The sequence below is a fragment of the Aspergillus candidus genome, assembly GCF_002847045.1.
Source record: "Aspergillus candidus strain CBS 102.13 unplaced genomic scaffold BDW47scaffold_59, whole genome shotgun sequence".
Taxonomy (NCBI): Eukaryota; Fungi; Ascomycota; class Eurotiomycetes; order Eurotiales; family Aspergillaceae; genus Aspergillus; species Aspergillus candidus.
Window position 1 is genome coordinate 16,548 of NW_020194064.1, and position 12,397 is coordinate 28,944.

Consider the following 12,397-nt stretch of genomic DNA (forward strand, 5'->3'; position numbering starts at 1 on the left):
TAGTGGGTTTCAATCAACCAGGCTATCTTGTAATGAGTGCTATCCAGCATAAACACTTGAGAGATTGTATAGATACACATGCCGTAACCCTATCAGACTTGCCCATTGAGCCCTACCCGGATCCCATCTGATATCACCACCAACTAATATCAAAGACAACACGTGAACAAGAAACGAGGAAATAAAACCGGTATATACCTAGTAAGTAACACATGATATGGTTGAAGTATATACAATATTATCCAATCGATTATTAAACAAAGAGAGAGAAAAAAAAAACAAAAGGGTATGAGAAAGACCATCATGGAGTATAGTAAGTATCAACAAAGTAAAATCAGAAGGTTTATGCCTCTTCCCTTTCCTCATTTACCCTCTCCAGACAAGGGTATAAAATTCCAGTAATATAAGAAAGAATGAAATGGATGATAAGTCACAAACTACCTAGTAGTAGCCAGGCCAGGCCAAGGCAATGCATGAATGAGGTCAATCAAGCCTTCGCCTCATCGACACCACCATCGGTGGCTATTATCCCCGTCGGCGGAATAGACATAGACCGCTTCGTGGACGAGCCGTCGCCGTTTTCGCTCGGTGAGGGGCTGATGACGTCGCGGGTGAGTTCGACGTAGTCGTACTAATCGTGATTATGTTAGTCTCGGTTCTTGTATGGTTTCACCTCCTTTGGAATTGAACCGTTGGTTCGTGAAGGAGGAAAGGGTAGAGGGAGGGAAGAGGGAAGAACATACAGCAAACTCCCCAATCTCGACATCATCCATGCCCATGATCTCGTCGTCCTCGGGCGCACGAAGACTCAACCCCGGGACGAGGTTGATGAGGAAGAGGATGATGCAGCTGCCGAAGAAGGCGTAGGCGAGGCCCGAGACGGAGTCGGCGAGCTGGTAGCCGAGTTGAATGTAGTTTTGGTTGATCCAGCCGCCGTCGATTTCGGTGGATCCGTCTAGGTGGGCTATGTAGTCACTATTCGGGGGTTAGTTGTTTGTTTCTTCTTCTTTTTCTCTCCTGGGATCCAGGGGGGGGTTATAAGAAAAGAATGCAAGGAATTGACGTACGCTGCGAAAAGACCCGTTAACAGGTTGCCCACGACGCCCCCCACGCCGTGTACGGCGAAGATATCCAACGCATCGTCAACGTGAAGAAGATATTTCAGCTTAGTGGCGTAATTGCAAGCTGCCGCGCCGACAACACCAAAGATAAACGCCGCCCAAGGCGTAACGAACCCCGACCCAGGGGTAATAGCGACGAGACCCGAGATAACACCCGAGCAGAACCCCACCGTCGACCACTTCCGCTCGAGTCGATAATCCAAAAGACACCAAGTGACGCCGCCCACAGCAGCCGAAAGGTTCGTAACGACGGCAGCCATGACAGCACGCAGGTTCGCGCTGAGGGCCGAGCCGGCATTGAACCCGAACCAGCCCACCCAGAGGAAGACAGTGCCGATAACGACGTGGGTGACGTTGTGAGGGCGGTAGTTGAGCTCGTGGGTGCCGTGGCCGCGGCGTTTGCCGAGCATGAGCGAGTATGCGAGTGCGGTTGCGCCGGAGGCGATGTGCACGGGGGTTCCGCCGGCGAAGTCGAGCCCGCCGAGCTGGTAGACCCAGCCGGAGGAGTTCCAGGTCCAGCAGGCGAGTGGGTCGTAGATGATTGTTGACCAGATGAAGATGAAGACCATGCAGGGGAGCATGCGGCCGCGTTCGGCGACGGCTCCGACGCCGAGAGCCACGCTTTGGGCTTGTTAGTTTTGGGGTGTCTGGGAAGAGATGGAAGGTTCAAGAAGGGGGGGGGTGTTATGTGACTCACGTAATTGCGGCGAACATGCCCTGGAAGACGGCGAAGAGGAGGTCGGGGACCTTGTCGCTGCCGACTGACGGGGCGGCGAGCACGCCCTTGAAGCCGAAGTTGTCTAGGTTGCCGATGTATTTCCCGGCGGTGTGGGAGAAGGCGAGCGAGTAGCCCCAGAAGAACCATTGGAAGGAAACCATTCCTGCGGACATGATGGAGAGCCATAGGAGGGATAAGGCGGACTTTCGTCGTGCGAGGCCGGAATAGAAGAACCTGGGTGGCCTTGTCAGTGTTGTACATGGGAAGTGCTGGTGTTGGTGAAGCCGTACCCGACGCCTGGGATCATGAGCAGCACTAGGGCTGTCGACATGATGACCCATGCTATGTCGCCTGACTGGACGAAGTCAGTGATTCTATCCCAGAACGTATCGGTCTCCACGGAGAAGACTTACATTGTAGTAGATGTTGAGGTCCTCGTGCAACGAGTCGCCGCCTGTGCCACCGGCTGCCCCCTTGTAGGGCACCGGACTGTCTGTCATGCTGAAATGTAGTGCTGTTTGGGATGGAGGGAAAGGGCGACCACAATGGAGTTGAAACACGGCTCCGACAAACCACAATGAAATGGTCTCGCCTGGCTACCGACGATTTACAGGGTCTAGCCCGGGAAATTTTACAAGGAGATCTAGGAAGTGCGAAGGAAGAGAGAAAGAGGAGGGAAGAAACATCAGGGAGGTGGTGATCACCGGGCAAGGCACTTCTGATAAATAGAATTCCTGATAACAGACCAACAGTCATCCCTGAACCCACGGGTCTGGTCCGCACTATGGCACTCGTTAGACAGGATAAGCGCAAATCAAATCATAGATACCGGGAGACGATTGACCAGTCCTGAATAGGTCATTCCCTAAGGCATATGAGTAAAGTGTCCAGACCCCACGACAATCTCAAGGGGAACCCATGATCGTGTGACTTAGATATCTGTCTGATTCGAATCTATGAATTAATGGAAATGAACCACGGTCAGATCAAGGCCCAAGGAGAGTGGCTGTAGATAACCGGCTGTCAGGCGCCAATCACCTAGCCTCCTCTATGCAATAATTCCGCGGACCATTAGGGTGTCGTACCTATGTTGATATGCAGGTACTTCATATGTCCAATAACGAATAGTGTGTCCAAGAGGCTGAGCCCTTATCTGTCATTCATGGATTGGGATTGCAGGCGATAATGCCAACCACTGGACCCGACTGGGCACGGAATAAAGTTCGCGTGAACGCCCTCTCTTTGGTCCGTTTGCTTGTCCTCCGTACGCTGGAGTTGGAAGAAAATCGCCCGGGAGGTGAAGGCCAAGCCAACGCGGAGGGTCGTCGAATCCTCCCAGTGGAGATAAATAGATTGACACGGCCACTCCATCGAGTTTGATATATCACAGCGCGGTATCAACCGTTATCAGGGACACCAATGGCCAATCAGCACTGGCCCTGGGGGCTTATCAAAGTCTCATCTCTGGGTCCCATCCGACTGTGCCAGTGGCATTCCATTGTTACGACGATAGTGACTCTATATTTAGTCACCGATTTGAAATTCCATGTCACATCAACTGATTGATCATTGCCAGGAGTGAGGAACACTGCAGTCACTGGAGTTTGAGGTAAATTCTTCTCTTGAGTTTGGATAATGAACTCCAAGATCTGCGTCAGTGGATCAACAAATGATGGACGGGAGAATAGGGGATGCGTGACGGCATGCGCCAAACAAGAGGTATCAGGTAGGTATCGCGCTGGAGGTATGTCAGGGACAGTGACAGTGGGTGAGATAACCAAATCCCCCCCAGTATATATGGAGAGACGAGGCAGATAAGCTAGGATAATTCAATTGGCCAGGATGACAATCATACTCGGCATCCCGACTGATGCGGATTTAGCGGACTTGGCACCGCTATCGTCGTGGACAGAAGTACCTTCTCAGGTAGGTACCTAGAGAGACATCCTCTCCTACCATAACTGCTCCTGAAACATGACTAGGTACCTAGGTACTTAGTATATAGAGTACCTTCGAAGAATAACAATTCATCTGCGGTTTTAAAAATCAGTCCAGAATTGTTTCCAGTCGGTATCTTGAATTTTCTCAAACCTGGCACTGCAGCACAAAAAACGAACCCCAAGCTTGAACCAAGAAGTCACGTACAGTAATGTAAACCTCCTACTTGGCCACTGCATCGTTCATCATGTCAGCATCACTGCTCCATGATGTTACCCCAGGAGGACACGCACGAACCCCTGGTCTTTCCTGACCCGCTGCACCCGCTAGTGCGAGAGCGTTCGGTCCCACTGATCCGCAACCTTCTCCGTCTAACACACAATGCCATGTTGTTGTTTTTTTTTTCGATCTTTGTAACATGATGGCTGTATCAGATAGATGATAGTGATGCAGTAGCGTGGAGGCTATAACCCTCTATGAAATAGTATGGTTGACCTATCTTCTAGAAAGTATAAGTGAACTTATACTGTGTAGTAGGCCATATGTGACACCCGAAATTGTCACTGTTGAATGTTGACCTAGTGGATGCTCTAGATTGGATCTTTCTGATTTTTCTGACGAGTTGTATTGTACAATAAATCCGATGATCCTCTTCAATTGGCAACTCAAACCTGCAGCACTATGATAGAAGTAATCAGACGCCCGAAGCATGTTGATATAGCGGGGATCTTGAGATTTTACTAGCTATAGAGCATCATCCGTCTAGCAACTGTCCTGACTATCTCAGCCGATGCATTGAGTTTAAATGTCTTCTCACTTCTTTTCTTGTTGAAGGTCATGATAAATGCCATTAGTTCTGGCTTGATACCTAGTACATTTCCTTTTCAGGGTGTAGTGGTTTTCCCAGGAAAATAATAATGAATGCATGGTATCCCACTTATGTTTCGCTATGATCATCAGAACCACATCTGGAAGAACAACTGAAGATAGATTAAGAGTACGGAGTGTCCTAGGATTGATTCCAGTATGATTTCTGTTCTGCTCCAGATGGTTAACTGAGAATGAAAAAAATCGTTTAGTCAGCGACAGACCGGCAGGAAGCTGATTCATCCTCCTCTCCAACTCCATCAATCCGTCAATCCTCAAGAACGACGACGAACCTCCCATTCGCCTCCATTAATTTCTCTCGCCCTCTGTTGTTGCTGGGTTTTCCCCTCAAAATTGCATGGATCATCAGTTGACTCCATCGTTTGATAAGTCGAAACTACCGATCTCAAGGTGGCCGCGGTGGTCCCCCGAAACAGGTTCCACCAATTCCTACTAGTTCGTTTCGATCGGCCAAGTCAACCGGGAATCCACTGAGCTCCCAAGCCGCCGCCGCCGCCTCCGCCTCTTCACAAACCCCCCCCAATCACCCCCCGGGACGCGTTGACCAACAGCAAAGCTTGCTTGACAGCGCCCCTCACACGCCCCTATCTCATACAGGTTCCGTCATCAACCACCCGAATCAACATGCGAAATGGACCCTCAACAAGATGTTGATTTTCCAGTAATGGAGCATCCCGATATGAATAACAACGACTCCGATGGCTCGGGGTCGTCCGACGATCTCGTCCAGCAACCGTATGTGAGGAGCAACTCGAGCTTCACCGACAGTTTTGATGGCACTGTCCACACCCCGACGTCTACCATAACTTCCTCTCCTCCCCCGTCGGCCGCCAGTGCCATCCCATCGTGGAGCAGTACCACGACTTCTCGACCCCGTGGCTCCAGTCTGGGTGCCGCTGCTCTGGAGAAGATCCCACTCCCCGATGGGCACGCGGTTTCGGAGCGTGACCTAAGGCTACAGCGCCCGTCCGGTCCTGCTAGAACCCCCTCCAACACATATGCTCCTCAGCGGCGCCCTCCCCAGTTCATCAACCTACAGAATGACCGTCCGAGTCAGAGGTCGTCTTCCGTGAAGCGAAATTCGAGACGAGACCCCAACGCCCAATACCGCGCCCAGGAGAAAGCCTACGTTCAGCGAATTCGCGCGGACCCCCAGGCTTGGTACGGTCGGTTTGAAGATGCTCAGAGTATGAATGCCGCGGCCATGGCGGATTCGGATTTGGAGGAACCTTCCCCCTCCTCCGAGGTTCCCTTTGACGATGACACCTACGACCCGGATACCCAACTATTTCTCTCGGACGACAACCAGCCCAGTTTCGATGAACTGAAGAACCCCAAGAACCAGGAACGGCTGGAGTGGCATTCGATGTTGGCCTCGGTCCTGAAGGGCGATGTGGTGAAACAGGAAAAGCAGCGGCTCATCGAATCCACGGAAACGAAACGGTCGGCGGCTCAAAATAATGAGATATGGTTGGGCGTCAGAGCGAGGACCTGCGGGCGAAGTGTCGCCATGCAACGGAAAATTATCGAGGAGGCCCGGGGTGCCTTGGGCGCTACCATCGAGGACATCATCAAGTTCCAAATCAAGGGGGAGACAGAGATCGGCAAGTCCCCAATCAAGCAGGTGGAGGACGTTGTCGAACACATCGAGAGGTGCGAGCGGTTGTATCCCACGCATAGCGAACTAGAAACCGCGCACCCTCGCGTGGCTTCGGAGGAATACTGCTCTAGCCGTGATGCGATCTTCGCGTGGCACAATACTACCATCCTCATCAACACCGAGCTCTCCATTCTGCAGAAATGGGTTGGAAATGCCGAGTTGGATTTCAGCAAGCCGCGGGTCAAGCCGGCCAACAGTGACTTGAGTGACGACTCCTCGTTTCTGGACCGCATCATGAAGGAAGATGGACTTAAGACGCTCCAGGGAGAACACAACATGCTGCACGGCATTGGCGAGGTGATCCGGAAAGCTAAAAACACATTGATTGACAATGCCGAGTCTTTCGCCAGACGCCACTTACCCCCCTATATCGAAGAGCTCCTGACTCTCATCAACTTCCCCTCGCGTCTCATTCAGGAGATCATTCGGGTACGATTATCCTACGCAAAAAACATGAGGGATCCGGCACAGCAGTCTCCGATCTTGGTCGACCAAATGATTTCGCAGTTCCAGATCCTGATGCGAGTTGCGGTCGACATCAAGCAGCGCTATCTCGATATCGCCAAACCGGAGCCGGGCTGGGATTTGCCCCCTTGCATCGACGAGAATTTCGATTCGGTGGTGCTGGATGCCATGAAGTACTATTTCCGGCTTCTGAACTGGAAATTGAATGCCAACAAGAACACGTTCAAAGAAGCAGAAATTCTGGAGCAAGACTGGGAATTCTCCAACGAAATCGGGCGCCAGCTTGAGGGTGGTGATATTGAAGTGGCCGAACAGTTCAGGTACGTACATCTTCTTCATTCACCGCAGTTCAATCTATGACTAACCAGCGACCAGTGCCCTGACTGCGAAATCAATCCAACGTCTGATGATCCACTTTGAGCGCGAACTAGCCACGCGCCCGAGTGAAGATCCAGCCGACATGGACAAACGGTACAAGAGCGTCCTAGATTCGACCCGGATCCGGCAGCGAAAGCTCTATCGATTCGCCCGGTTCCTCCGCCAGCTGTTCGAAAATGCCACGGAGTATAATCTGCCGGCTGAGATTGCGTATGAAATCTTCGAGTCGCTTCTCATCTCCGATCATTTCCTCATCAAGTCCAACAAGTCGGTCGGACAAAAGGGTGTCTATCTCTTTGGACACCACGCCTTGTGGGATCGCCACGCGGAGATCCAAGCGATCCTAGGCACTCACTTCAGGGAGGAAGATACCCCAAAGGATTCGCCCCATGTGCCGTACATCCTTGTGGTCCGTCCCGAGAAACCCCTGTTATGGGCTGGCAAGGAGATGTTGGTGGACATCTTAGAACAACCCACGGACCTGCGGCTTGGGAAACTCCGTCTGGTTGTTGAGGGAACCCAGCAGCGCCTGTCGAATGCCCGGCTCGAATTTTCCCAGTTGACGGGCGTTCACTTGGACATGGCCATCGAACAGCGCGCCAATCTTGGACGGGTCAATGTGGAGCTCAACAAGATCAACAAAATCTCGTTTAAGCTTTCCATGACCATCATGGATAGCGTTGCATTCATCCGGGAACAACTGACAGAGAAAGGCGTGGAGAACCACGACCTCATCCAGGCCTGCTACGCGTTTGCTACGGAGTTCGGCAAACGATCCGCCAACGTTGATCCGAACCGGCGCGCGATGAACAGCGCGAGACTTGTGGACCTGTCGTTAGAGTGGGTATCGTTCGTTTGCGATGATTGTGATGCCGCCGATCGGAAGACCTTCAAGTGGGCCGTGTCCGCTCTCGAGTTTGCCATGGCGATCACCTCAAGCCGGCATCTTATCTCCATGCATGACAGCCAATTTGAGTACCTCCGGCAAAAGGTCGCTGGGTGCATGTCACTGCTGATATCGCACTTCGATATCATGGGTGCGCGGTCATCCCGCGCTGCCCAGGCGGAGAAACAACGAATGGAAGAGCGAGCCGGTTCAAGGAAGATCGGTGCTGGCCGGATCTTGACTGACGAGGAGGCATCGAAGCTTGTTCGTGAACAGCGCCTCGCCCACTTGACCAGCATTGAAGACCAGAGAGTCGAAGAAGACGCCAAACGCCAGGCACTAGGCAAAGTGTTGGAGAGTTCCAACGAGGCCGACCGGTCTCTCACTGTGCTGTCGGCGTCGGCGACAAATGTCACCCTACGCTGGCAGCAAGGGCAGTTCATCGGAGGCGGGACGTTTGGCTCGGTCTACGCTGCCATCAACCTGGACAGCAATTATCTCATGGCTGTCAAAGAAATCCGTCTTCAAGACCCTCAATTGATCCCCAAGATCGCCCAGCAGATCCGGGACGAGATGGGCGTGCTGGAGGTGTTGGACCATCCGAACATCGTCTCATACCACGGGATCGAAGTGCACCGCGACAAGGTGTATATCTTCATGGAATATTGCTCGGGAGGATCGCTCGCGAGTCTCCTGGAGCACGGGCGTGTAGAGGACGAAACCGTCATCCAGGTATACGCCCTTCAGCTGCTGGAAGGACTGGCATACTTGCACCAAGCTGGAATTGTGCACCGCGATATCAAGCCGGAGAACATCCTGCTCGACCACAACGGCATCATCAAGTACGTCGATTTCGGCGCCGCAAAGATCATCGCGCGTCAAGGGCGGTCTGTGCTCCCCATGGACGCTTTCTCCAGCACCGGCAACAAGGAAGCCATCTTGCCCAAGGACAGCGCGCGGGGCAAGAATCAAAAGACCATGACCGGAACTCCGATGTACATGTCTCCGGAGGTCATCCGCGGCGATTCATCCAATTTGATCCACCGCCAAGGCGCCGTGGACATCTGGTCCCTAGGATGTGTGATCCTGGAAATGGCCACTGGCCGACGGCCTTGGTCGACGCTGGATAACGAATGGGCGATCATGTACAACATCGCCCAAGGGAGCCAACCTGCGTTGCCGAGCCGCGACCAACTCGGCGATACGGGCATCGACTTCCTCCGTCGCTGTTTCGAGTGCGATCCCCTGAAGCGGTCGACTGCCGCGGAGCTACTTCAGCACGAATGGATCGTCTCCATTCGCACCCAAGTCGTGCTCGATCCCACCACTCCTGGGAGTGATAATAGCGGCAGTAGTGTGAGCAGCGGGAGCCGACAGAATTCCAGCTATGGTTCTGTTACCGGATGAGGTTATTGTCGCATCCTGGCCTCTCCAATCTGGTCTCTCTCTCTCTATCTTGGGGGCAAGCCGACGAGCTTGTACTCCCAGATCTACGCGTGGAAAGACAGTTTTCCCAGAAAAATCTGTCATTTGTTTCAACCAAGAGTTGTGTATTTATCCCCTTGTTTGGCTTGTCTTCGACTCTTTTTTTTCTTTTGTCTTTGCCCCTTTCTTCCCCTTTTTCTTAGTTATTTCTTTTCCTTTTTCTGCATCCCTCATGACTACCCTACCTTTCCCAAAGGATTGACTGCATTTGATACCCCTCCCAATCAATACTACTCTTGTTCCAATCATATCATGCTCTAGTCTACAATCGATCCCATTCTTCACGCATAGTTGGTGTTAGCCACTGTATGCATCGATGGTCGGTTGTGGCTTGTTTCTTATTCTTTTGAACGCTTGATTTGGTTTTCAAACGGTCTTGCCCGTGCTTGCTCGAGAGAGAAAAGCTGCTTTAGTCGATAGCGAATATACAGACACTATACATTATTCACTCACTGTATTCTGTTTCTAATCTCAGCTAGTGTCTACCACCATTCCGTATGATTATTTATCTTCGAGCTGGTTTATCAAGTCAACCAAATCGAATCAATCAACATGAGACACGAAAGGCAAGAGGAAGTCAAGATCAATATGTGATAGATACAGCAGATAGACAACCGTTCATGGGTGAGGGAGAGCTTACTATAGCGAGAACGGATGCGATCTTTCAAGGGTCGATTGAGTTAACTTTACAACGATGGCTTATATATCGTATTAAATTAAGATATCACTTATACGGATACTGAGAGGAAGTCTATCGAATTTGATAGTCTTGCAAGGTCTTGTGGAGGGGGGGAAATATGTATTCTCAGATGCCGCAGTATGCTCTCAGGGTATGTTTCGAGATACGCGGCAGAGTCAGACGCTATGGCTGGCAGATCGTTGCATTCATCATGCCCAAACTTCCCAATTGAAAAAAGAACATAGATAAGAGGGAGAAAAAGACGTCCTTATCGCCACCGGAATAATTGAAATATCGCTCCATACGTATGAAAAGAAAGAAAAAAAGCAAACGAATAGAAAAAAGAACGATATGAAAACGAGAAGAAGAACTGGATACATTAAACGTGCAGAGTCAATGATCGAAACCTGGTTGTCCAATAGATACGCCATTGCCAAAGAAGAGCACCATCATAAAGCGTTACGGTATAGGGTGGAAGAAGGTTGCTACCCAGGAGCTGACAGAATGGAGCAACTATCTTGAAAGCACCGTGGAAGTAGACGTCGCGGCCAGAACTCGGTGCCGAATGGGAGTGGAGAACGACGAGGTAGAGGCGGAATGAGGCTAGGGAAGATTTGTAGAGTGGTGGCTGAGTGACTGACGCGTAAGGAATGGTATGTTTGTTCAACGGAACTCGATCGCTGGCGTGCATCCATGGTCTTCCACATGTTTAAGCTCCAGTTGTTGATACCTATACCACATTAGCACAACATCCATAATCAAAGGAGAATTAGACACATACTTCTCACTCTTGGCATGAAAGTATATCCCAGTCACGGTCCCCTCCACCTGGTTGAAGCAAATATAATAGAAGCCCTCGAAACTGGCGCCCGAGATCGTCCTCACCCGATGGTCCGGGACGAGGAAGTACTCCTTCCATCGCATGAAGATGTGTTCCCGCTGGGCGAAATTCCGGTAGGTGAAATCCGGTCGCTTGGCCTGCTTGGCCAACGGGTGCCAGGCGGGGAACCGCGCCCAATGAATCATGTCGGTCTTTTCGGTGGCCCCCCATGCTTCATTCCTGGTCTTGAAGGTATGTTTGTTCCCAATGATTTCTCCCTCAAAGAATGTGGTCAGGGTCGGGTGATCCTCCGTGAGACCTGCACAGAACGCGCTCGGTTAGAATGTAGATCGATCGAACCCGGGCGACATCACCGACCTTGGATGCGAAGATAGCCACAGAGGTAGGACTCGACCATGTCGACATGCTTGATTTCCACGTCGACATTGTACACCTGACGATCCGACTGTTGCGTGCCCGTGAATTTACTCCCCGGGCGCAAAAACGAGGATGTGTAGTTTGGCAAAAGCTGTCACTCAAGTCAGTTGATACAAATTGTGTAGCGAGAAATCCCAAGCTGCCGACATACCCTGATGTTGGAGAATTCGTAACTCAACAGGGAGGTCGTTGAGGGTGCCGTGACTGACGGGGACGGGTTGGCTGGGCACGACGGCTCCCCCGCGGGCGGACTTAGTCGTCCCCCAACTGGCTCATCATCCGGCTTGCTGAGACTCTTTGCAGGAGCGCCGGACACCGTATTACTCCTCACTCTCAACGGGTCTGGTTGGGACGGTGAGATGGCATCGTCCGACCGGGTCAGCACGGACTGACCCGACGCCGAGGCGGGGGAGAGGGCATTCTCGGGGACATCGCTCTCCGCGGTTGACGAGTCGGGGGAATCTCTCCAGGCAGGTAATCGCTCGACCTCCGGTGGACAGGTGGTACGGATTTCTTCAGCGATCGAAGCAGAATTGAGGCGAAGCGTGTTGTCACTGGGGGTCGGCATTGAGGCGAATTTAGAAAATGAATGACATCGGATCGACCTGTTTGGGTTGTGTACGGAGTAGCAAGGAAGGTTATCGGGGTACAGGAAGCGATCCAAGAGAGACAAGGGAGGGAGGCCGTGAATGTGGATGAAAAAAGAAGTAAAGGAAGAAGAAGCGCAACAAAAGGATGAGATCGAAGTCAAGAAGGGAAGAAGAAGCTGGAGCTATGATGAATCAATCAGTGATGGAAACCCAAACAGGCTTAAGTCGACCCGGGGCGGATCATGCGAGCGCGGGGGAGGCAAATTCACTTTCGGGCGCCTCAGGCGGAACAGCGAAAGCCACAGCCTAATGGAGTATGGTGGATGGTACA

General features: G+C 51.7%; 3 protein-coding genes across 3 annotated transcripts; 1 reads left to right on the plus strand and 2 right to left on the minus strand.

Annotated features, from left to right (window-relative positions):
* Positions 1-396: 396 nt before the first annotated feature.
* BDW47DRAFT_72660 (ammonium permease MEP2) lies at positions 397-2,624 on the minus strand. Its single transcript, XM_024819698.1, has 6 exons — positions 2,253-2,624; positions 2,130-2,194; positions 1,819-2,073; positions 1,068-1,742; positions 744-975; positions 397-631 (listed from the first exon to the last, which is right to left on the minus strand). Exons 1-6 carry the CDS (start codon positions 2,337-2,339, stop codon positions 488-490), a joined length of 1,458 nt encoding a protein of 485 aa, XP_024668640.1. The 5' UTR covers positions 2,340-2,624; the 3' UTR covers positions 397-487.
* Positions 2,625-4,876: 2,252 nt separating this feature from the next.
* On the plus strand, positions 4,877-9,955 carry sskB (putative MAP kinase kinase kinase SskB). The gene is made up of 2 exons (XM_024814019.1): positions 4,877-7,110; positions 7,166-9,955. The coding sequence occupies exons 1-2, from the start codon at positions 5,297-5,299 to the stop codon at positions 9,459-9,461; spliced, it is 4,110 nt and encodes a 1,369-aa protein (XP_024668641.1). The 5' UTR covers positions 4,877-5,296; the 3' UTR covers positions 9,462-9,955.
* Positions 9,956-10,321: 366 nt separating this feature from the next.
* Positions 10,322-12,325, minus strand: BDW47DRAFT_111775 (vacuolar import and degradation protein). Its single transcript, XM_024814020.1, has 4 exons — positions 11,628-12,325; positions 11,417-11,567; positions 11,000-11,357; positions 10,322-10,948 (listed from the first exon to the last, which is right to left on the minus strand). The coding sequence occupies exons 1-4, from the start codon at positions 12,042-12,044 to the stop codon at positions 10,882-10,884; spliced, it is 993 nt and encodes a 330-aa protein (XP_024668642.1). The 5' UTR covers positions 12,045-12,325; the 3' UTR covers positions 10,322-10,881.
* Between the last annotated feature and the right edge of the window lie 72 nt (positions 12,326-12,397).

Bases quoted from the DNA above. Each gene is read 5' to 3' on its own strand.
- BDW47DRAFT_72660 (XM_024819698.1), bottom strand. From the start codon at position 2,339: ATGACAGACAGTCCGGTGCCCTACAAGGGGGCAGCCGGTGGCACAGGC. The intron at 2,195-2,252 runs GTAAGTCTTCTC...GACTTCGTCCAG, and splicing joins ACCTCAACATCTACTACAAT to TCAGGCGACATAGCATGGGT. The intron at 976-1,067 runs GTACGTCAATTC...ACCCCCGAATAG, and splicing joins TTAACGGGTCTTTTCGCAGC to TGACTACATAGCCCACCTAG.
- sskB (XM_024814019.1), top strand. From the start codon at position 5,297: ATGGACCCTCAACAAGATGTTGATTTTCCAGTAATGGAGCATCCCGAT. The intron at 7,111-7,165 runs GTACGTACATCT...ACCAGCGACCAG, and splicing joins GAAGTGGCCGAACAGTTCAG to TGCCCTGACTGCGAAATCAA.
- BDW47DRAFT_111775 (XM_024814020.1), bottom strand. From the start codon at position 12,044: ATGCCGACCCCCAGTGACAACACGCTTCGCCTCAATTCTGCTTCGATC. The intron at 11,568-11,627 runs GTATGTCGGCAG...CTTGAGTGACAG, and splicing joins ACGAATTCTCCAACATCAGG to CTTTTGCCAAACTACACATC. The intron at 11,358-11,416 runs GTCGGTGATGTC...CGTTCTGTGCAG, and splicing joins TGGCTATCTTCGCATCCAAG to GTCTCACGGAGGATCACCCG.